Source organism: Trachemys scripta, chromosome 3 (assembly GCF_013100865.1).
Source record: "Trachemys scripta elegans isolate TJP31775 chromosome 3, CAS_Tse_1.0, whole genome shotgun sequence".
NCBI lineage: Eukaryota > Metazoa > Chordata > Testudines > Emydidae > Trachemys > Trachemys scripta.
The window spans coordinates 180,144,961-180,170,506 of NC_048300.1; the positions used below are offsets into that span (position 1 = coordinate 180,144,961).

A 25,546-nucleotide genomic window follows, 5' to 3' on the forward strand; every position below is an offset into this window, starting at 1 on the left:
TGGCAAATGAAGAACCTCTCTTTAATGTGCCCCTCTCCTCGGCACAACTAACAGCACATATGAGGGTCGTTATTGGGAACAGCCACCTCACATGAAGGACAGTTCTCAAACCCTGGTGAGGGCATAGCACTATATAACACTAACACAAATGAAAGCTAACGAACTAACCACTAATTACAGGGTACTACTAATTATTTACAAATAACTGATGTCAAAAATCCATGATGAAAAAAAAAAACACATGGGAAGCTCTGACTCCAACATGAAGGATGTAAGCAGGATTGGGGCTGTGTTGCCTTTATATAGCCATGGAAAGGTCTTAGGGCCAGAGAGCAGGAGCACCACTTCTATGGGTGCTGCTAGGAAAAGCTCTCTGGCTTCAGTGCACTGGCTGTGTGCACATGTGTGTACTGAGTAGAATACACATCTGCAACCATTCAAAGAAGAATGCCTTGTTTCCATAGGTATCTTGGGGCAGCAAGAAGCAACCAGGTTGCCTTTTTTTAATTACAAAAAGCCTCAATAGCATATAAATTCCTATTAAAACTTATAGCAAAAACAAATATGGCAGTTATGTCCTACCTTAATTAGTAGGATTGTTTCTATACTCCTCATGTCAATCAAACAATTAGCAACCACTGCATTATCTATTTCTAAAGCTGTAAGGACTGATGGGAATTCTGGATGGTGAACGGCCCTATGAGAAAAGAAACAAAACTAAAATGTACATATTTAAACAGTGCAAACCGCTTTAAAAATTCACATGACCGTACATTAAAAAATGCACTGTATATTGGAGTTACTATTAAGCCATTTGGATCAAGATTCTGAAGAAGCAATTTTATTCAAAACTTGGAACTCACCTGGGTCTGACATCATACACTTCATTTCGAAACCTACTGACAATTATTTGGGGCCGATATCCAGATGTATAAAACTTTGACATCAGTGTCTGAAGTGTTCTCTCATCATGATGATTATCACAACAAAATGCCTGCAGTAGGCTTTTTAAACAAGTTTCAACAGCCAAAGTAAGTTCAGCATCTTTGAGACTAATGAAAGCACCTAAATATAAACAAAAAAGTCAAGACCTCAGAGGCACAGTGTCAAATATATTTGAATATGTAAGTGCAATGAAAACGTAGCTACATTATTCTTTGTTTTAGTTTTAAAAAAACATTTGAGAACATATATTTAATTTTTTTTAAGCTCAGGTTAGATTTTCTAAGCAATAATGTAAATACAAATAGATAATTTGTTCTCTTACATGCAAATTTCTCTTCTCACAAACACTTTGAGAAGCAGACCCTCACAATGGGTAGGTCCTTTCCCCTGAAATCTCTGGAAGCAGTTCATGGCTAAATCCATGAATCTCCAAGGTAGCATTCTTTGAAATGCTTCCAGTTCCATGAGCAGGGCCAGACAGGCAAAACTACAAGGTCTCAATGTGTAGAAAAGATTATGGCGTTTGGAGGAGGGATTTAGGTTTATTAGGAAATGGGAAACCTTTTAGGAAAGGAGGAGCCTATACAGGAAGGATGGGCTCCACCTGCACCAAAAAGGAAATCAGATTGCTGGCATGTAAAATTAAAAAGATCTTAGAAGAATTTTTAATTTAAGGCTGGAGAAGGCTGATAGGTACAGAAGAGCACACGGTTTGGTCAGACACATCCCTTAGGACAGGGGTGGGCAAACTACAGCCTGCAGGCCGGATCTGGCCCCTCAGGGCTTTGGATCCGGCCCGCAGGATTGCCCCCCGTGGCGCTGCGAGCCCCGCACTGCTCTCAGAAGCGGCTGGCACAATGTCCCTGCGGCCCCCGGGCAGGGGGGCAGAGGACTCCGTGTGTTGCCCTTGCCTCCAGGCACTGCCCCCCGCAGCTCCCATTGGCCGGGAACGGGGAACTGCAGCCAATAGGCGCTTCGGAGGAGGTACCTGGAGGCGTGGCAAGGGCAGTGCATGCGGAGCCCTCTACCCCCCCTCCCTCAGGGGCCGCAGCGCTTCCTGGAGCAGCACGGGGCTGGGGACAGGGCAGGCATACAGGGAGCCTTCCCTGGCCCCGGTGCACGCCACTGCCATCCCGAAGCCGCTTTAGGTAAGCGGCACCAGGCCAGAGCCCGAACCCCTCCTACCCCCCAACTCCCTGCCCTAAGCCCCCTCGTACACCTGCTCTGAGCTCCCTGCTTCACCCTACACCCCTGTGCACCCCAACCCCCTGTCCTGAACCCCCTCCCGCAGTCCGCACCCCTGCCCTGACCCCCCTCCTGCACTCCACACCCCTCCTCCACCCCAACCTCCTTCCCTGCATGGACTCAAATGGGAATTTACAACTATAAAGCTGGGGTGTTTTGCCATGGAACTCTGGGTTCAGTCCTGCAAAGCCTCGGAGCATCAGATCGCGACCGACAAGAGCCCAGCTCCACACTCATGCTCAATCTAACTGGCCATTAGATTGACTCGAGCTACAACAGACTGGTAACTATAAACATCAACTGGCGTGAGTGAGAGAGTGTGTGTGACTGAACAGCATATGCTAACTGTTGTATTTTCAACAAATGCGGCGTATTTGCCTTTTCCTCCATAAAAAATCCCGTGTGCTTTGTATAGTCTAACATATTTAGTCTAGGAAATTCAGACCTTAAGAGAATTGGACATCATGCCCCTTAAGTGACAAATACTTTTCAAAAAGGCTCCGTGTTCACATGACCAAGTGTACAGTGGGACTCTATAAAGGCAAACTTTTTACGTTCCTTTATGCAAGGGCTATCTTACCTAAAGGTCCAATAGGTTTGTGTTTAAAATGTCCTTTTCTATAGGCATCTTCAATTTCTTCAAGAAGGACTGGCACATGTTGTCCAAATCTTTTCAATCTATTTGTTTTACTGTCTGTCAGCTCCTTCAGCTGTCTTTGCTTGGAATCCAATGCTTGTTTCACATCAAGTTCTTCTCGCCTGAGGAAAGGAAAGGCTACTGAAACATTTTGTAACAAATTTACATTGACTTTAATTAATATAGCAACTTTTGACACAATTTTATCAGTTGTCAAATTTAGCAGTCAGACTTTCTTGTTGTCGTAACAAAACTTGTTACAATTGGAAAAAGGACTTAGGCTTCAAAATATTTGAGAGAGAAAGAAAGAGTATGCTGAACTATCCTCATTGCTTTAGAGTATATGGATTTGAAAAACATTTTCATTTGTACCAAGGTGACATGCCCAGAGCAGCACAACAACACAAGCAAGAGTATCAATAATAAAAACAGAAAGAAAGATTTCCAAGATAACTTCAAAAAGTACATAGTAATAATATCAGAAGTGTGACAACGGAAAGGAATGTCACTAACTCAATGTTAGGTGTACACAGGCTTAAACTGAAACGTGAACAAGGTAGAGATGTAACAGAGGGTCCTGTGGCACCTTTGAGACTAACAGAAGTATTGGGAGCATAAGCTTTCGTGGGTAAGAACCTCACTTCTTCAGATGCAAGACTGAAGAAGTGAGGTTCTTACCCACGAAAGCTTATGCTCCCAATACTTCTGTTAGTCTCAAAGGTGCCACAGGACACTCTGTTGCTTTTTACAGATTCAGACTAACACAGCTACCACTCTGATACTTGAAGGTAGAGATGGTATCATTATATTAAGTGAGCTCAAGAAAGTGTAAGCTAGAATATGAACATGAGTTCCGTTGTACAGGTGAGCTTATCAGAAGAGGCTTGAGAAATGCAATTTATAAATATGGTTCTACCATTTATCTTATTGGTATCATCATTTCATAAATAGTATGCACAAACCAATGATATACAAACGTTTGGGAAATATCAGTAGAATTCAAGTGGTAATCATGTTATAAATGTAATTAGTAGTCCAGTATCTTGCAGAAACATTCTTCTAGGTAACAACACACCAATAAGAAACAATTTTGATGTAGAAGTAAGATAGTGGGAATTAAGGAAGATTAACAGGACTAATATGAGAAGAGTAAGCAACATATGCCAAATCCCTTATTATATTACGGAGACAACCACCATTATCTGCCTTTGAGTTTTAAAAAAATCTGATTTTTATTTGAAAACACTGGTTTTCACCCACCCTATCTTAGATTAAATCAGATTTTAATTTTAGCACTGCATTTCAGCATTAATGCAAGCACATTTTGTATTTTGTGCTGAGAACTTTCAAATTTAGTCTCACTGTGGATGATGGACAAAGAAGTACCAGATCATAAGCTGTTTTGGGAGAATTAGGACTAAAAAATAAATTAAGTATAGTGCTGCATGGAGTACTTTGAAATACAGGTAATGAAGCAGAACACCTATTGCCACTTGTAGTAAAGAAACATTGACAATTAAAAACAAAGTTAAACTTACTTGAGTCTAGCATGTTCTTCCTTGGATTTGTAGACAGCCTGCTGAAACCGATCCATCTCTTGACCCATCATGACCTCTTGATCATGGACGGTCTTCAACTGGTCTTTCAAATGGGCTATTTTTTTCTGTCTTTCCAACTTTTCAGACTCTGAAACTTGATCAGCACTGTAACAGTACACAGACCACAATTCAATATTTTAAAATCACACAGAATGGATGACAGTGAAAAGAACAAAAATACTGTACAATTGTTTAAAACATACATTTTAGCATTTAACAGGTTTTATTAAGCAAGCATATCCAACATTATTCAACAGCAGAAAAACCTGTCTGTTGTCTGGCTTGCATGTGACACTTTCTAAATAAATGCAAGATCTATTTGGGATCATGATCACATATAGTCTGGCTGATAACAATGAATTTCCCTTACCCAAAACAAAATTAAACATTTCCAAAATAAACTAAAAAAAGCAATTAGATAAGTGAATAAAATTAGATATGGAGGTGTGTTAATTTAAGGCAGGATCTACATCTAAGAAACACAGAAGGGTAACTATGGCTACCTACCACAGGTGCACAATGCAGAACAAAGAATTTATCTATTTTTAATATTGTAGAAATTGAACAGGTTTTTTCATGTTTGTTTTAAAACGCACATCATGGCAATGTCTATCTTGCTTTCTTTGAGCAATAAGTGCTCTATAACAATAAGCAGTTCCCACAGAAAAAACTGGAAATAAACCTTGTAACTAAAAATAAATACAAAATAAAATAAGGTTGTTTTTGTTTTGCCCAACACTCCCCCCTTTAAACAACACACGTACAGTATGTTTAGAACCTGTACCACATATATTACAAGTTATAGGACCTGAGTGTCATCCATTCTCCCTGACACTGCTCAAATAACCAGTCCCTTATGATATACGCACAAATGTTATCAATTTGCTCATGCGACATTCATTTTACAAAGCAAGTTTGTGTCTTACTGCAAGGTGTGGATGCACTCAACAAATACAATGTTTTCCCTTTGTCTCCCTAGTGCCCTTCTGTACAGAACTTGCAGGAATTTATACCACAGCTTGATGATGAAATCAACACTATGCCTATGACCCTAAAGAGCCCCTGGATGTGTAAAGTATCAAAAGCTTATATCATACTGATCATCATAAGCCTTGCAAGAGGTATATATGGATGTTACACAACAAGTTGTATGATTATACTAAAAATATGTTTAAAGTAAGCAAGGATGATATACAAAGTTTTTACATTAATTTACCTGTCTGCCTAGATCTTCAAATGCAGAATAAGTCAAACACAAAGGAAGCCCTATTTACATGTCAAGTCAACAGGAAAACATGCTGGCTGGGGGGAGTGGAGAGGAGAGTTGTAATCAGCATGGGACGCCAAGGCCACAGGGTGTTATCTGGTCTCTGGGGTCAAAACAATGTTTTGGAGAAATATAACCTGAAGCAAAAAGACCTTCTGTTATCCATTTACTGAGGAGAACCCAGTAGATCCTGATTTGACTGAAAAATCAGCAAGCTCTACAGAAAAACTGATTGTGAGAAAACTCCTTTAGTCAAAGGACTGGCTGGTAGGGAGTAGTCTGTTGTAAAAGAAGTAGAGCCTTTGATCACAACTGAGCCTGGACTAGGGCTCAGGGTTTCCCTAATCAGCAGGCCTCTCAAAGCAGCCAAGCGGTCAGCCAGCACACAGAGCTGAAAACAGGGTGAGTATGATGTTCTGGGGTTTATTTATTTATTTAGGACAGCAGCTTAGGGGGGAAGGCTATTACAGCTACAGAAGCAGCAGTGGTAGGGGCTCGAGGAATGGAATGGACAATAAAGATGCCTGGATGTGGAAGCTGCGAGATATACATTATTCTAGAGAGGGTACCTGAATGGTGCTGCCTGACAGATCTGATGGAAGAGAAGATCCGAGGTCTAGAGATGCAGCTAGACACTATAGTTGAGTTTCGATGGGAATTTCATCAGATGATGGAGGCTGAAGGGAAAACTCAAGACTTGCAGATACAAGCTGGACCAGATAACTGTGAAGATAGATTGCTGGATGAGGAAGGTGGCCAATGAAAGCATGTGACTATGAGAAAAAGGCAGAAAAAAAAAAGACTGACTAGCAAAAGAGCAGAGGAGTGTGTTTGCTGAGTTGCAAAATGAAGGAGTGAGGCAAGTAGTAACAGAAGAGCAGCTAAGTCCTACAAGAAGAGGGAAAGTCAATGGAGATAGCCAGAGCTCAGAGCCCCTGGAGGATAAAGGATGACTCACGAAGATTTCAAATGAGAACAAAAGACAAGACGACTTGCAACCAGAAAGAACAGAAGGAAGGAGGCAGGCCAGAGAATTGCACCACCACCAGGAAGAGAGGGAGTATGTGACTGAAGACTCCCTACCAAGAACAGCAAACAGGCCTGTCACCAGAGCTGATGCAGAGACCAAAAGAATGGGCTGTCTGCCAGGAGCTAAGATATGAGATGTGGACCTGAGGCTGAAGAAGATCATAATGGGAGCAGGAAAGAATCCAAGTGTCCCTCACGTGGGAGCAAATACACCTCTACCCCGATATAATGCTGTCCTTGGGAGCCAAAAAAATCTTACTGCGTTATATCGAACTTGCTTTGATCCGCCGGAGTGCGCAGCCCCACCCCCCTGGAGCGCTGCTTTACTGTGTTATATCCAAATTCATGTTATATCGTGTAGAGGTGTAATACTGTTAGATTCTCACTGGAACACACCAAGGAAGACTATGCCAGGCTGGCGAAGAAATAGAGGCTCAGGTGATCTTCAGTGGGATTCTACCTGTCCCTAAAGGAGGAGAGCGAAGACGAGACAAGATTATGATGATCAACAGATGGCTCAGGAAATGGTGCTATAAGGAGGGCTTCGGGTTATTCGACCACCAGGAGGCATTCATGGACTGAGGGCTGTTCTCCTGGGATGGTCTCCACCTGAATTATATTATTGCCCTTATATAAATCGATGGTACGCCCACATCTTAAATACTGTGTATAGATGTGGTCTCCTCATCTCAAAAAAGATATACTAGCACTAGAAAAGGTTCAGAGAAGGGCAACTAAAATGATTAGGGGTTTGAAACGGGTCCCATAGGAGGAGAGATTAAAGAGGCTAGGACTTTTCAGCTAGGAAAAGAGGAGACTAAAGGGGGATATGAGAGGTATATAAAATCATGAGTGATGTGGAGAAAGTAGATAGGGAAAAGTTATTTACTTATTCCCATAATACAAGAACTAGGGGTCACCAAATGAAATTAATAGGCAACAGGTTTAAAACAAATAAAAGGAAGTTCTTCTTCACACAGTGCACAGTCAACTTGTGGAACTCCTTACCTGAGGAGATTGTGAAGGCTAGGACTATAACAGGGTTTAAAAGAGAACTGGATACATTAATGGAGGTTAAGTCCATTAATGGCTACTAGCCAGGATGGGTAAGGAATGGTGTCCCTAGACTCTGTTTGTCAGAGGGTGGAGATGAATGGCAGGAGAGAGATCACTTGATCATTACCTGTTAGGTTCACTCCCTCTGGGGCACCTGGCATTGGCCACTGTCGGTAGACAGGATACTGGGCTAGATGGACCTTTGGTCTGACCCAGTACGGCCGTTCTTATGTTATGTTCTTATGAATAGGTAGGGTATAGTCTTCTGGGATGGAGGCTGGAAAAAATGATTAAAATAGCTTTAAACTAGTAATCTGGGGGAGACGGCTGGGAGATTCTCATGTAATCTCCACGCCTGATTCTAATATTGAGTGGGAGGAAATCAAGAGCGGATACAACGATGGAGAAAGGAACAACAGAAGGTAAGAGAATGGACAACAGGAAACAGTCTAATTGGTATTGGCACTAACAGTCAGGAAGGCGATACTGGCAGTAAAATTACTGTACCTAATCAGATGAGGAATCTGGGGGACACCAAGCAGAAACAATTAAGATATCTGTACACCAATGTCAGGAGCATAGGTAACTAAATGGAAGAAGAATTACTGTTAACGGCAGTGCAACCAGATATTATAGGGATAACAAAAACATGGTGGAATAGTAGCCAGGACTGGAGTACAGGTATTAAAGGGTATGTGCCATTCTGGAAAGACAGAAATAAAGGCAAAGGTGGTGGAGTAGCATTGTGTACTAATGACAAAGTAGACTGCAAAGAAACTAGAAGTGATGAAATGGACAAAAAATGAATATGTTTGGGTCAAAATCACTGAGAAAAATACGGAACAGAGGCTCTAATAGGATAGTGCCTGGTGTCTGCTAGATTCCCAGGATCCCATCTGGATATTAAATTAAAAATGTCCCTATCCATAAATACTACTGGGAAGTGTGTGATTATGGGAGACTTTAATGTCCCAGGTCCAGATATGAGCACAATTGTTACTAATACCAATAGGGCCCAGGTATTCCTGGATGTGATAGCTGACAAATTCAAGGTCATTCACTTAGGAGCTAACAAGATTTTTTGCTATAAGCTGGGGACATATCAGTTGGAAATGACAGAGAAGGAGAAAGACCTGGGTGTATTTGTTGATCACTGTGAGCCATCAATGTGATGCAGCCATGAAAAAGGATAATGCAATCCTAGGATATATCCAGCAAGATATTTCCAGTAAAGACAGGGAAGTGATAATTCCATTGTAGAAGGCACTGGTGAGACCTCCTCTAGAATACAATTCTAGAATGCAATTCTGGTCTCTCATGTTTAAAAAAGATGAATTCAAACTGGAATAAGTGCAGAAAAGGGCTACTCAGCTGATTAGAGGAATGGAATACCTACCTTATGAAAGGAGATTAAGGAGCTTGACTTGTTTAGCCTAATGAAATGAAGGCTGATATGACTGCTCTCTATAAATATATCAGAGGTATAAACACCCTGGAGAGAGAGGGGTTATTTAAGGTCCAGTGTTAGCACAAGAACAAATAGGTATAAACTGGCCATCAATAAATTTAGGCTTGAAATTAGACAAAGGTTTCTAACCATCAAAGGAGTGAAGTTCTAGAACAGCCTTTAAGGGGTGTAGCGGGGGCAAAAATCCTAACTGGCTTCAAGACTGAGCTTGTTAAGTTTATGGATGGGATGATTAGACTGCCTACAGTGGCATGTGGCCCATCCATGAGTGCTATTAGTAAATATTTTAACGGCTGGAGATGGGACACTAGATGGGAAGGACTCTGAGTTACAATGGAGAATTTTTTTCCAGGTGTCTTGTTAGTGGGTCTCGCCCATATGCTCAGGATCACCATATTTGGACTCTGGAAGGAATTTTCACACAGGTCAGATTGGCAGAGACCCTGGGGGTTTTTCACCTTCTTCTACTGTGCGGGGCACAGATCACTTGCTGGTCTGAACTACAGTAAAGGGTCGATTCTCTGTAACTTGAAGTTACAGAGAAAAAAAGGCAAACTATTTTCTTTAAAAGTAGAAAATAAGGATTAAAATAAACACGCTAGAGTTAAAAGATCAAATGAGGAACAAGAAACAGGCAATCATGGCAGTTCATGTATGGTTAAATAGTAACAAAAGTGGAAGTTTGGGGGGTTTTGAGCCCTTGCCTAAGTGTTTTACATTCCTCTTGCCCTCCAACTGTTTATCGTTTGCCTTAGACTATATGTATATTCCTGCATCTAGGTCAGACTTCTGAATGGTATAGCTTCAAATTCTTCTGTCAAAGGATTTAGCCCTGTTAAGAGCAATAAATGGGCAAGTAACTTTTCTTTTTCTTTTTTAAAATCAAACCTCAATTCCCTACCTCCAGCCAAAAAATTCACTCCTTCACCAAAAATGTGTGTCAAATAAACTCACAGATGACTATAGTAGGTGCCAATCACACTAAAGACAACACACAAAATAGCAAGAATACAACCACTACTAAAGCAGTACACATTAAAGGACTTCTGCTCCTGGTAAAAGCTTTAAATACATGCTTTAGTCCAGGGATTCTCGCAACAAAATTTTTGGTGGCCTCAGAGTGCTGCCACCAACTCTTGCTGGTGGCCACTCTGAGAACTTCTTCTAAAATAATTAACTTTAGGAAAAACAAATAAATATGCACATATCTAAATCATTGTAATTTATCTATATAGGGGTTTGTTTTTTGCAGACTCAATAATAAAAAATAATGTACAGTTGTATCTATTCTTTACTGGACCTACACAGAATAGAAACACAAATAAGGTGCTTTGAACATTCTTGCCTTTTTTCTTGTTGTTTCTTTGGGGGTGGGGTGTGTTTTGTTTTGGGGTTTGTTTGTTTTTAAGACTTGCTGGCTATAAGTATACTGTGAAAAGTGATATTTGTATGTTTGTTAATATCATTTTTCATAGCAGACTTACTCAACCCCTGCAAGCCCGGGAACAAAGCCCAGAAAGAACCTCTGGATAGGGAGGTGGCTACAGAGGCAGCGGGGGCCAGGGGTGATGGGGCACAGAGAGACAGCGAGTGCCAGAGGTGATGGGGCGGGTGAGCTTGGGGCCAGAGCCCGCCACCGCGCAGCCAAGGAATGGAGCCCAAAGCCTTACACCCTGGGGACAGGGCCTGAAGTCCTGTGACTGCTGCCTGCCGCCCACCTCCCGAGGGCTGAAGCCCAACCCCACCACCTCCGGCAATGTGGGGAACTCACTGACTGCCTACTCCTCCAGCTTGTCTCTCTCCAGAGGTGGGCAGGGCCCAACCACTGCTGGTGGCTCCTGGGGAGGAAGGACCGCTGCTTTACCCCTCCCCCCGCAAGCAGTTCCCAGAAGGGTGGGCCTGCAATAAAAGCCCCTGGTGGCCACATGCGGCCACAGGGGCTGCATTTGAAAAACGGTGGTTTAGCCTGTGTCCTCTGAAATTAAATTGTGTTTGAAGCCATGTTATCTGGTTCTAGATATTTAAATGAATACTCAAAATATGAGAGCCTCAATTTTTTTTTTAAGAGAAGTAAACTCAAAAATGTAACATCTAGAGAGAGTAACAACTTGAACTCCAAGCTTCAGTTCACTAAAGGTTTTTGTAACGGAGACACTGAAATCTCGGATATTAGTTTATAGTAAAAATGCCAAATCAGCCTTGCATATAGTGAAACATACCTGGAAGGCTTGCTCTATCAAAAAGCCAGAGTTTTCTATTTTGTTTCCAACTTCACCCGTCAAAAGTTACATTGGACCAAAAAGCGTGTATCTAAAGATGTCACTTCTCAGAACTATACTTCTTTTCTCACATACCATACTATTTTCAATTGAACTGGCTATTAATAGTGATTAGAAAAACAAGCCAATCTGTGTGTGTAAATCAATCCCAGGACAGAATTTTCAACATTTTTATATTTTGCGCTTTAAGCAAAATTAGAGAGTAGTGAAAATCTTAAATTCTGTTGAAAGCTAGAGTTTTTTTTAAATAAAGATATTGGATCATCCAATTCTGAAGAGCTCATTCTCTACATACCACAAACGTGTAGTACAAACACTGTGGGGCATTTACCTGTTTTTCAGTTCTTCAATTCGTTTCCGTAGCTGTTCATCATCTTTTTCTAGTCGTTTTAATTCTGTTCTAGAACGATTATAATGTGCCTACCAAGAAAATTAGACATATATAATACATTAATTCTTATTTGTACTGGCTTACTTGGTCTTCACAAAGAATACATCAAACACATCTACTATTTTTCTGAAGATAAACACTTATGTCATTTGATTTACCATTTTGCAATACCGCAGCAGAAGATTAGAACTTGAATGTCATGCTAATCATTTTATCAGTTCCTTTTCTAATTACGTTAATGTGGCCCCAATAGCCATCCGATCTTTAGTACTATTATAAAGGATGTAGACCCTATGGTCCTGATCACACAACTGGCTCCATTCAAGTGGAAGCCTCCATATGGATGAGCTGTTTGGCCCTGTGCATCCTCTTGTGGTGGGGGTGCCTCTACTTTGCCCTTTATTCTGCCTCTTCTAGGCCTTTTTACAGAGACTCCAGACATTTGCTTGTCCATTCACCACTCTTACAGGGGTGTGGGTTTATTCCAAAAATAACTCAAAAGTAAAACAGAGTCCCAAAAATCTGTCCCAAGGCATGGCTCTTGCCTCAGAGACTGGTGAGAGAAAGGGTTCTTTCCTCTAGTACCCTTTTTTTTTTTTAAATGACTTTTTAGGAGTCACCAACCTGTGGTTTGGCTTGCAGCTGTCCTGCTCAGAGTTGACATCCTAGAATCACCTCCCTCAAACAACTGCTTCAGCTCTCTTATTAGAAATCAGCTGTTTGTGGTTCCCTCCCCATGCAAGGTGTAACTGGTTAGCTCATTTAGCAAGCCTGCTCCAGGCTTCAAGTCTCCTGCAGGCAGCTCCCTCACTCCCTGTACTGTCTCACACTGCACTTGCCTTAAGTCCCTGTGATTTCAGTGGCCTCCACATAGATGCAGGAGTCCACCTGAGCAGAGCTCAACACACAACCAGGCCCTTTTTCATAAAGAACAGAAGGGATCAATGTGGTCATCAAGTCTGACCTCCTCTATACACAGGCCATAGAACTTCCACAAAGTAATCTAAACTACAGCATGTGTTTCAGAACACCACCATTAGCATTATAGAATTAGAAAATGTGTTTTTCCACCAACCTCAGCCTCGTTGTATGCTTTTCTTTTTGCTTGTACATCAGCTTTCAAACACACACACTGAGGCTGTAATGCTTGTGCTTCTTCACTGATCTTCTCTAACTTATGTTGGATGGCCTTGTACTTTTCTTCTGCTTCGTTTACTTTGACCTTACAACAAAATATAGAGAATACATGAGCTCACGTAATGAAACAAAATATTTTATTTCCACAACTCTTTAAACCAGGAAAAGCTTTCTGAGACAAACCTGAAGCCAGCTATTTGAAGTGATTTTTTCCCCCAAATATATTCCACAGTGACATTAGAAGATATGATTAAGTAAGTCCATGGTTTAAGGAGCGTATAAAAAGTTACCCAGTAGTTATCCTTTGAGTTGAAAAATTTAATGCCAAGAGTTTGTTTTGTTGTCTGGCAAAATTTACTACATTTGAGTTATCAAATGTGTGGCTTGTGGGAAAAGTAAAAGGATATTTGGCTCTGCACTTTTTAACACTATAAACCAGAAACTTTGAAAAAAGAGTCACGAGTAGTGTCACAGTGTGACTAACTCCTTTAAGGAGGAGCAGGGTCCAGAGCACCTGTGCCTGATTAGCTGCCTCCCAGCATACTGAGTTTATAATTGATATATTTAAGGTTTGCCGTGTTTTAGAATGTACCTTAAGACACTGTTTAAAATATTTCCATATTTAACACGGTTTAAGTTACAAGCCAAGTTTATGGAGGAAAGCTTTCAGTATTAAGCTAATGGTTCTGTTGCTGTCATTGTAATTGCTGTGTCAGTCCTTAACAAAAAAATTTATACATTTTTACATGTCAAAAGAAAACAAAATGGAGTTAAAAGACGACACCTGGGCCATAAAAAAAAAATAATAATAATAATAGGAAAAAGCATGTGATAGCTGCCTGGAAAAAAAATCAAAGAAGCATGCAGAGGAGGGCTGCCTGAGAACACAAACTGAAAGAGCAAGGAGAGGTGCAGGTGAGAGCTGCCTAAGGATCAGTCAGAAAAAGGACTAGCCTGTTGACCTTCCTGAGCTGGAGAGCCAGTGGCAAGAGATTGAAAAGGGCTGAGTTGTTGGACTGTGTTTTGGGCAGAAGAGTCATGAGACTGGTCATTCTCTCAGATGGATGGCCTGGAGAGCAGGGCTCTGGAACAAGGGCAGAAAGGAACTGCTTGTAGACTCACGGGTGGATGACCGTAAAAGTGATATCTCTAGACAGAATGGAAAATCAATGTATCTTTCTGTTTTACTATGGGAACTGGGAGAACGGTTTTACGATCGTATGTGTACATGAATAAATTATGCCCAGAGGTGAGAATCTGAATTAGACAATGAGAGCATTCTTTATATGGCTAGACAGAGGGGAAACTGAGATGGATGCATGGATTGTGCCACAGCCTACTGCAAGAGGGTGCTCCAGGTGGTTGGTTGCCTTATTAAAAGTAGTTTCCAAGTACATCTACCTCTGTTTCCTTTGTTCTTGTGGTTTTACAATTTTTTTTACATTATTTTTATTTTAGGATATGTTCTCATTCCCTGAGGCACAGAGGACCCCTACAGAGGAAAATCCATGAAACTGATCAAACACAAAGTGCTGACAAAGGCACAAAGTAAACCATTTCAATTACTGTGATAACCGTATGTAAAATATTTCAGACAGAAGTGAGATTAAGCTAATACTCCAGCTGAAAAAAGTAACTAAAATCAGCTTCATTTTAAAAATGTATATTTGGCTCATATGCAATTTTCAGAGATGAACAAGTGCTTTGCTAAGTTAAAAAAAAACGTTGAGGGATTTTAATGACTCAAAACAACACACAGAACAGCAATTTTTAATATACCCAGTGAGGAACTGATTTCCTATGCATATCACCTGAATATCTGATTCATCAGGTCCCTCTCTTAACACATCTGAAAGTTCCAGTGCCATGAAAAGTCAATTTAGTCTTTCTTTGCGGAATACTTGTGCCTTTCACCAGTGGTCTCCAGCTCTCAACTGGCCAATGATGACTTGACGTAACACACACGACAAATGTTAATCACATTGCTTAATACACGATTGAAAGGCACTCATAGTATTGTGATAAGCATTGTATAAGAGTCTATATAGAACAGAATTAAAAGTAACCATCATTCAAATACTGCTCACTGGCCTATGCAAAATTGATCATCTCAGTTTGGTTCTCAGTCAGTGATTCCACATCACATCACATCACATAGACAGTCATTGAGTGAATCAACAAAACAAAAAACCTAGGACTCAACAAGTACAGCGAACAAACTATCTTCCCATCCTAGAATTAGTCCCCAGTGAAGTGGGGTGGTGAATGAGCACTAATATGACCATGAAGGTTCAGACTGCTAATCAATAGTGCATAAATAAAGACTGCTATTTAGATATGGTCTTTAGGCTATAACTGAAAGAAACTGAGTAGATAGCTCTGATAATCTACTTAACAGTGGAGAATTATAAATTTAATTAAACTAATTTCACTGCCTCACTAGAACAAAGAAGATAAAAAGTTTGGGAGCAATTCCCAGGGCAAGTTAATGATAAAGTAAGGAAGGAGTCTTTTAACTGTTAAAAAAATCTACAGAATCAGAATTTCAATGATGTCATCCTTTGTGACATGGCAGGGGAGACTTGCTGTCCACCCAACCACCTTCCAACTTCAAGTATCCTGTCTGTGGAAATTTTGATTAAAAAGTCATCAGAAATGGATTGAGAGGAGTGGCATTAAAAAGCCCTTTCTCCCACAAACATAATGGTACCAAACACAACAAACCTAGAACAATTATATAGATATATATTCAAGAAAATGTTTAAAAATCAACTTTTTAAATTATAATTTAACATATGCATGTCAAATATGTTGCCCTCACAAAGTTAAATTGTGGCCCTTGACTGATAGCATTAGCTTATAACACAGTACTAAGAATATGAAACCTGATTAGCTCTTTGAATGTTACAAATGACTATAAATGGAAGGAGTGCTTCAAGTTGATTTGCCATCTTCAGCAAAAAACGAAGTTCAGTGGTATTGATTATCAGCTTTGCTTATTATGAGAGTTTACTACATTATGCTTCCAGACTAAATTTAGAATTAACATGTTGTTTAAGACAACCCTACCTGCCATTCATTTAGCTTCTGGTCATACTTTTCAGTACGTCCTTCCTCAATATCAATACTATCTTTGATTGGTTTCATTTCTTTTTCAGTTTCATTCACCTGAAATGTTTAAAAGAAAGACTGAAGTATACAACACACCAGTCAAGGTAATCTGAAGATAAATTAAGTGAACTTGAGTTGAAGAAAAAGATATTCTAACAAGAAAGTTACCACTGCCCAGGCCATTTGGTGTTTCAAAGCCTCTAGGTTGGTTTGCATTTCACTCACGAAAGCAATACTTTTGTAGCGCTCCTCTTTCTCGACATAGTGCTGCTTAAGGTCTTGAAGAAGCTAAAAAAAGTAAAAAGATTCAGATGTTAATGAGCATAAAGGATTGTTGGTTTAGTATGGAATTGTAGAAGGAAAATTTTTTAAAAGTTTAAACTGACTCAGATTAATCAATTGAAGCAACCCAGCTAAACTATATTACAAGTTGATAGTTAATTTATGGTGCAACTGTATTTTATAATGGGTAATATCTGTATTTCTTATATTATTTCAGTGTCCATGAGTGTAGTAATTAACCACTGTAACCTTTACATACCTCTACTCCTTGTTCTATCTGTTTATGAGTTCTTGACTTAGTTTCCATAATGTATGAATAATCAGCTTTCATCTGCTCCAGCTGGGTTGCTTTCATAAAGAACTAAAACCAAAGAAGAGAGAGATTGAAACGTCAGCTTTGGTAAAACTGTGTAAAGTGAATTAAGTGGATTTTAACAAACTGTTATAAAACGTGCACCCATCCAATAGTCTGAGCACCCTAAACAGTCTTATAAAACATTAAGCCAATGCATCAGACCCTGCAGATCACATAAAATCAAATAACCCAGCAATAACATAACATAAATAACGGAACTACAATAAGTACTTAACCGCCCTATACAATCCCCATAGTCCCACACCACCATTACCCAGACCTACCAACAGCCATCTCCTCACAGGCCAGGGAGTAAAAGTAAGCTTTCCAACTTGCTTTGAAGGCTGTCAAATTCAATTAACTTTTTTTTTCCAAAATTATTTTTCAATGCCATTGGTAAATCCTTTACACAAATTTGAAACAAATATATTCCCACTTAAATCATATTTTTTCTGAATACAACTCTGCTTTCATTGGATTGCATGCAACAACCTCACAGAAGTTTTAAAAATTAAAAATGACTGAACAGGAACTGTATTTTACAATATTTTATTTAAATGCCATTGATCCTGCTGAGCTTACCTTGTATTTGTCACCTTCATTTTTAGACTGTAAGAAGTGCTTGCTCATCTCTTGGGTTAAAACAGACACAGGATTATCTACCTGTAAAACAACACATTTATAAACAGAAATATTTTAAACTGAGTTAATATTAATGAAAGCACATTGACAGAAATGGGAAATAAGATCTTCACTTTTTCTACATTCCTCTGTCAAATTGACTAAGTCATGACCTGGTGGAGCCACATCTAAAGGAGAGACATTAGTCCAGTCTTCTTGTTCATTAAACTGACTGCTGAGTCTTCCAAGGCACACACTAAGGCAAAAGAGAGGTACACCGTGGGAGTAGTGTTTATGACGGGTATGTCTACACTACAAAATTAGGTCGATTTTATAGAAGTCAATTTTTAGAAATCGATTTTATACAGTCAATTGCATTATATCCACACTAAGCACATTAAGTCGGCCGAGTGTGTTCTCACTACCATGTCTAGCATCGACTTACAGAACAGTGCACTGTGGGTAGTTATCCCACAGTTCCCGCAGTCTCCGCCACCCATTGGAATTCTGGGTTAAGCTCCCAATGCCAGATGGGGCAAAAAGATTGTTGCGGGTGGTTTTGGGTACATGTTGTCAGTCGCCCCTCCCTCCATGAAAGCAACAGCAGACAATCATTTCGCGCCTTTTTTCCTGGGTTATCCGTGCAGACACCATACCACGGCAAGCATGGAGCCCGCTCAGCTCACCATCACTGCTGCTGTTGTGAGCATTGTAAACACCACATTATCCTGGAGTATATGCAGAACCGGGCTAAGAAACGCCAGCATGAGGAGGATTTTGATGAGGACATGGACACAGACATTCCTGAAAGCACGGGCTGTGGCAACTGGGACATCATGGCGGTACTGGGGCTGGTTGATACAGTGGAACGCCGATTCTGGGCCAGGAAAACAAGCAAAGACTGGTGGGACCGCATAGTGTTGCAGGTATGGGATTATTCACAGTGGCTACGAAACTTTTGCATGCGTAAGTCCACTTTTCTGGAACTCTGTGAGTTGCTTTCCCCCACCCTGAAGTGCAGGAACACCAAGGTGAGAGCTTCCCTGACAGTTGAGAAGTGAGTGGCAATAGCCCAGTGGAAGCTTGCAACGCCTGACTGCTACCAGTCAGACAGGAATCAATTTGGACTGGGCAAGTCTACTGTAGGGGTTACTGTGATCCAAGTAGCCAAAAGCAATCATTGACATTCTGTTATCAAGGGTAGTGCCTCTGGGAAACGTGCAGGTCGCACTGGATGGCTTTGCTGCAATGGGGTTTCCTAACTGTGGTGGGGCGATAGACGGAACGCATATCCCCATCTTGGCACCGAACTACCTTACCAACCAATACATACATACATACAGCAAGGGATACTTCCCAATGGTGCTGCAAGCACTGGTGAATCACAAGGGATGTTTCACCGACATTAACGTGGGATGGCCAGGAAAGGTGCACGAAGCTCGCATATTTAGGAACTCCAGGCTGTTTGAGCAGCTGCAAGAAGGGACTTACTACCCAGATCCAGAAAATTACCATTGGGGATGTTGAAATGCTAATAGTTATCCTTGGGGACCCGCCCTACCCCTTGCTCCCACGGCTCATGAAGCCTTACACAGGCAGCCTGGACAGTAATAAGGAGCATTTCAACTATAGGCTGAGCAAGGGCAGACTGGTGGTAGAATGTGCCTTTGGATGTTTAAAAGCTCGCTGGCGCTGTTTGCTGAGTAGGTCAGACCTCAGCGCAAACAACATTCCCATCGTTACTGATGCTTGCTGTGTGCTCCATAATATCTGTGAGAGTAAGGGGGAGACGTTTATGGCGGGGTGGGAGGTTGAGGCAAATCGCCTGGCATCCGATTTTGAGCAGCCAGACACCAGGGCGATTAGAAGAGTACAGCAAGGCATGCTGCGCATCAGAGAGGCTTTGAAAACCAGTTTCATGACTGGTCAGGCTTCGGTGTGACAGTTGTGTGCATTTCTCCTTGATGCAAACCCACCCCCTCTGTTGATTTTAATTCCCTGTAAGCCAACCATCCTCCCCCGTTCAAAATAAAGTAACTATTGTTTTGAAACCATGCATTCTTTCTTAATTAAAAAAAAATGAGATAACGGACAAGGTATCCAGTGTCTCCCTTTTAGTCCATGCTGGAGCTCATTTGTGATTCTGGGGGGGCTACCAGTGCTGCCGCCACGCTGACCAAACAGGAAATGAAATTCAAAAGTTCCCGGGGATTTTCCTGTGTACCTGGCTAGTGCATCGGAGTTCAAAGTGCTGATCAGAGCGGTCACAATGGAGCACTCTGGGATAGCTCCCGGAGGCCAATACCGTCGATTTGCATCTGCACTACCCCAAATTTGACCCAGCAAGGTTGATTTTAGCGCTACTTCCCTCACTGGGGAGGAGGACAGAAGTCGATTTTAAGAGCCCTTTAGGTCAACAGAATGGGGTTGGTTGTGTGGACGCAGTCATTTTTAAATCGACCTAATGCGGCTACATTCGACCTAATCCCATAGTGTAGACCAGGCCGACGTAAACACTGGCTACTAAGAAGTGAAATGAAGGTAAAAATGTATGCGGGGAGGGGAGTTGGAGGAGGTATGGTTAAACAGACCATTGAACAGCTGTAGAGTGTCATGATTTTCTCCATGATTGATCTGGAATCAATTCTATATGAGTGAAATAAAGATAAGACTCCATCTTCAGTTCCACAAACCATTCAGCACATCCCAAAAAATTATACTTGGCATGGAAATTCTGATAAAATCAGTACAATATTTGCATTAAGTTGTAACATACTAAAGATTTTCTTTGCACATGTTGAATATGTGTTGCTGTAAAACATTTTATAGTGTTGTGCATAGTAGTACATATTATTCTTCCCTGAATCACTTAACAGGAAGAAAACTAACCAAATAGGTCTCTGCTAGAACAGGTTGATCTACAGACCCTCTGCAGAAAGTGAGTAAAATAAGATACTATAACGATCTCCAATTACAGTAGAACTTCCGAGTTATGAACACCTCGGGAATGGAGGTTGTTCATAACTCTGAACAAAACTTTATGGTTATTCTTTCAAAAGTTTACAACTGAACATTGACTTAATACAGCTTTGAAACTTTACTATGCAGAAGAAAAATGCTGCTTTCCCTTTATTTTTTTTTAGTAGTTTACATTTAACAGTACTATACTGTATTTGCTTATTTTTTGGTCTCTGTTACTGCCTGATTGCGTACTTCTGGTTCTAAATGAGGTGTGTGGTTGACTGATCAGTTCATACCTCTGGTGTTCATAACTCTGAGGTTCTACTGTATGGATGAAATAACAGGCATCAATACATAAGCTGGGAATTCCCAGAACAGCATGACTGAATCCCAAACGTTAGGTCCCATCTGGTTTGCTTATTTTGTTTATCCAACCTCTATAGCAAATTCATACCCTGCAGAATGCAAATTCCGTTTTTCCTTTTCAAACCTGAGTTTCTAGCCACTGCCTGTGAAGATAACCTTTTGAATGTGAACTGATGTAGCACTGTGCTAGTATGAAAGAACTAGTGCCCTCGTTTATCAAAATGGAGCATGCTTTATCAAATATGTTCAGTTTGCCTCTACAAGTAATGTAGAACTCTAACAAATATTTCAGCAATTACCTGTATATTAAAGTGATCCAGTATTGCAGTAAGTTCTTCTTTCTTAGAAGAAATTAATGTCCCTGAAGGTATTAAAAAAAAAAAAAAAAAAAGAAAAAAGAAAAAAGCCCAAATCACAGTTTATATCCAAAATAATAGATAAGTACAAAAAATGTATAGCTTGCTATATTGTGACTGAATGCACCACTGTATTTACACTCTACACACTATTCTAATAATCTTTGTACAAAATATACCTTGTGAGGTATCACTTGAAAACCAATAGCTCACTGGTCAATGTATGCAGCAACATTATTTAAAGTTATTAACCTAACATAACAACATTATGTAAAGTTTTTAACAAACTGAAATTATGACTGAAATACATTTACCAGACAAGTCTAGGGAGTGGCTTAACCAGTTTCTCAAAGACAAAAGGACAAGCTGATGCCTCTAGCCAGGTGTCATCAAAGTTGTTTGGCAATACGGGGACAGGAACAGATCAACGTACATTTTAACAAACAACAATATGGAACCTCTTTCATCATGAAGCCCCATATCTTCATCTTCACAGTGATAAGGAACTTTATCTAGGGGTAATGCTCAGGAAAATGAATTTCATAGGGTGACTGAACTATAAAAGTGAGGGGCAAACACCCTCTTCCCTTCCCCCCCAACGGATTCTCTCTTTCTTCCTCTCCCTATCTTTCTTGCTTACTCTTTCACCTAAAATGACAAAGGAACCAGCCTTTAGGAGGGATTCAGACCTGAGAATTTGGTCAGCAATGCTGCTTAGAACCAGTGGTAAGGATTTTATCTGGGACCAAGTCTAGTTTTTTAAGTTTTAGTTACTAGAAAGTGTTTTATCTTTATTTCCCTTGTAATCACTTCTGACTAACACCTTATATTTGTACTGTCTTAAAATCTCTCCTTGTACTTAAATAAACTTGTTTTATTCTTTAATCAAAACTAATCCACTGCTGTGTTTAAATTGAACTGTTTAGGTAACTCCAATTAAAAAGCATACTGTTGAATATTAACCCCTTACAAGGGCAATAAACCTCTAATATCTGAACTATCCAGGAGATGACTAGACAATGCAGAACACGTTTTTGGGAAAATTCGGGCCTGGGGGTGTGTTGGGGTCATCCTGGAAGTGATAATCAAGGCTGGTAGAAGCCAGAGTACTGCTGGCAGGCTGCAGCTATACAGACACTCAGGATGTGACCTGCATGCTGTCTGGTTGTTTGTGAGGGGGCTCAGGTTGGGAGATACAGCAGCAAAATATTGTGAGGCACCCGAGGTTGCGAGGCAGGTGGTGACACAACCTCTCACTAGTCAGAATGTGACACATACTACTTAGTATTTCTTAATTAATGTAAGAATATGGATAATAATTTCACAGTACTGTTAAAGTCAGAATACAGAAATGCAAATATGTTACTAGAAAGATATTAAGTTTTACTTTTTAAAATAATGGAAGTTACATTTTTTATTTATTTTATTGTTCAAGCATCTCTCTCTCTCAGAACCAGTATAGAAAAACTAGCTAACTCTGTCATTACCTTTTGAATTTTCATTGGCTCACAGGAAATACCTAATCCTTCACAAACATACAAAAGGGTAATGAAAATATTTTTTTCAAATGCTTTAAAATTGAAAATAAAACGAAGTATTGCCAAACCTGTTTTGCTTTTCAGTTTATAACTACGACTTCCATCCATGCTAATGTGTTGAGTCACAATAATAGAACTGCCATATACTTCTGGTTTAAATGCATCTTTACCTCGGTTTCTTAACGTTATTGAAACATCTGCAGAACTAAAATAAATAGTAACTTAAAATATCTGAGTTTGAATCATTCAAGATAAAGAAATAGACTTTCCACCAATAGATTTTCAATTCCTGTTTAGGCCACAATCGAAAGTTACTTGGGTCTGTTTCACCCTAATTGTAGGTCAACACAGAACTACTGTGGTACTGTGTTTGCACAGGAGAGTTTGAGCTCCAAAGCAGAAAGTTCTACAGGCCAAACTGAGTTGCATGGCCAGAGCTGTCTGAGCAATGTGTCTGGATCTAACCATGATACCAGACCTTTACTTTTATGAGCACGCAGCTATAGAACCACATAAACATAGCATTAAAAAAGGCTTTAAGTAGTATGTTAACAGAAAGTTTAAATCTATCTGAAAGGGTAGGATGGCAGACTGGCAGTGCTGCAACAATTTTATATGCTCTGAGAGCAAAAGGCCTTCCATTGTGTCTGTCCAACTCAGTGAAAAAGTAATAAATCAAATAATAGATAACTGAATTAGTACATAAGTCAACTTTCTACTTTGGGGGCTGAGAGGAACATTAACAATCAGCTCTGGGTATTGGACAACCCATTCCAGACAAAAATAAAGTTGCCACTGCAGAAGGGGATAAATAGGCTGCTCAAAGTAAAGGAAAGAGTTTAAAGAAAGTTCAGTACACTTATGGGCATTCTTTAAAATATTTAAGTTACTTTAGAATTGACTACTGAGAGGAAATGAAATTTCTATTTATATAGCAGTTAAAGACAGTGACTAAATTTCAAATTCATTAAAAAAATTTAGTAGTTTCAGATATCACACCGAAGTCCAACCACTAATTTTTACTATTTTAAAACCAAACATTTCTACATTTTTAAAAATGTTTCTCATCCTGACGCTCTATAAAAGGCCCAATAAAGCAAAAGGGAAAACTAAGGACTTTGTAACTCAATGGACCAAACTAATTTTAACATCAAAGTAACAGCCCACCTCAAATACATCAATACAGAGTTTTGCTTACGTCTCTCCATCTTTCACAAATACTTTCAAAGAGGATCCTCTGTTAGTTGTGGTAGCTTTTCCCCCAAGACCAACAATAAGAGCAGTTAATACAGCACTCTTCCCACCTGAAAAAGCAAACAAGAAATCTTTTTATAAAACAGTACTGTCTTCTATTTATACAATTCAATTACAGTGTATATAATTTTAGACAAATCTGCACACATCTAAATCAAACTAATAAAACTGAAAATAGACTTTAAGAATATCTACTGTAAAAGATATGATAGGCGCACACACCAACTGTTCCAATGTTGGCAAAATATTACCGCTTTTCCAGTTTTTATTCCACAAAAAGCTTTCTAAAGTTCAATGTATTCAAACTGAGTTGAAAAGAATATCTATAATTTTATCTCCTAACATGAACAAGTATAGGTCAAGTAGTTCATGTCCAAATTTGAGAAGTAGTACTGTTTGTGCATTTTGTTTTTCCAAAGCTATACTAAAATGTTTTACAGAACAAAAAGAATTCAAAGATCACTATTTTAAGTATGAAAATAATAAGTTTCTGCAGTGACTGCAATCCTAACATTGCAGTGCTACACTAGGACAGAGCACACACAGAGCAAAAGTGACTAGAAATGCAAGCCGAGGCGACTAGTTATTTTTCTATTTGTTGACTGTCCAAGCAGGTGAAATGCACAAGAAAAAATTAAATGTATTTGTTTTACCTAACACCCATCCTTTAAATTGTGAATAAAGGACAGATAATCTTACTAAAAACCTGATTTGAAAAAACCCAAACAAAACAAAAAAAATCAGCCATTTTAGCCCCTACAAGACAGTAACAATGCATTTAACAAGTTATTTTCCAGAGCTTGAATGTGCAAGAGTTCGGTTTATACTGACTTTTTACCTCTAATCACAAAATAATTTTCAGAGACCAAGAATTAAGACAAACCATGCACCAGATAAAGTTTTCTCAACTTTTCTATATTTTGGATCTGTTCTGAAAGTAGTGAGTCTACCAGTTGGAAAGGACCTTGAGAGGTCATCTAGTCCAGTCCCCTGCACTCATGGCAGGACTAAGGATTATCATTCTAGACCATCCCTGACCATTGTTTGTCTAATCTGGTCTTAAAAATCTCCAATTATGGAGATTCCACAACCTCCCTAAAAAAACAACAAGAAGTCTGGTGGCACCTTAAAGACTAACAGATTTATTTGGGCATAAGCTTTCGTGAGTAAAAACCTCACTTCTTCGGATGCATAGCAACCTTCTTCACAACATACTTCACAACCTCCCTAGACAATTTAGTCCAGTGCTTAATTACCCTGACAGTTAGGAAGCTTTTTCCTAATTCCAACCTAAACCACCATGGCTGCAATTTAAGACCATTGCTTCTTGTTCTGCCCTCTGAGGTTAAGGAGAATAATTTTTCTCCCTCCTCCTTGTAACAACCTTTTAGGTGCTTGAAAACTTATGTCCCTCTGAGTCTTCTCTTCTCCAAACTAAACAAACCCAATTTTTTTCAATCTTTCCTCACAGGTCATGTTTTCCAGACCTTTAATCATTTTTGTTGCTCTTCTCTGGACTTTCTCCGATTTGTCCACATCTTTCCTGAAATGTGGTGCCCAGAACTGGACACAGTACTCCAGCTGAGGCCTAATCGGCACGGAGTAGAGCAGAAGAATTACTTCTTGTGTCTTGCTTACAACACTCCTGCT

General features: G+C 39.9%; 1 protein-coding gene across 2 annotated transcripts in view; it reads right to left on the reverse strand.

The window, feature by feature from the left end:
- Nucleotides 1-25,546, reverse strand: part of SMC6 (structural maintenance of chromosomes 6) — an 82,828-nt gene that overhangs the window by 39,304 nt on the left and 17,978 nt on the right. For both annotated transcript variants that reach the window (XM_034766551.1, XM_034766552.1), the window contains 13 exons: nucleotides 23,841-23,946; nucleotides 22,711-22,847; nucleotides 21,048-21,109; nucleotides 17,383-17,463; nucleotides 16,705-16,806; nucleotides 16,332-16,451; nucleotides 16,122-16,220; nucleotides 12,991-13,137; nucleotides 11,856-11,944; nucleotides 4,366-4,530; nucleotides 2,771-2,949; nucleotides 864-1,065; nucleotides 583-697 (listed from right to left, as the gene is read on the reverse strand). In XM_034766551.1, coding sequence (XP_034622442.1) covers nucleotides 583-697; nucleotides 864-1,065; nucleotides 2,771-2,949; nucleotides 4,366-4,530; nucleotides 11,856-11,944; nucleotides 12,991-13,137; nucleotides 16,122-16,220; nucleotides 16,332-16,451; nucleotides 16,705-16,806; nucleotides 17,383-17,463; nucleotides 21,048-21,109; nucleotides 22,711-22,847; nucleotides 23,841-23,946 — 1,604 coding nt within the window. The remainder of the gene's footprint in view (nucleotides 1-582; nucleotides 698-863; nucleotides 1,066-2,770; nucleotides 2,950-4,365; nucleotides 4,531-11,855; nucleotides 11,945-12,990; nucleotides 13,138-16,121; nucleotides 16,221-16,331; nucleotides 16,452-16,704; nucleotides 16,807-17,382; nucleotides 17,464-21,047; nucleotides 21,110-22,710; nucleotides 22,848-23,840; nucleotides 23,947-25,546) is intronic.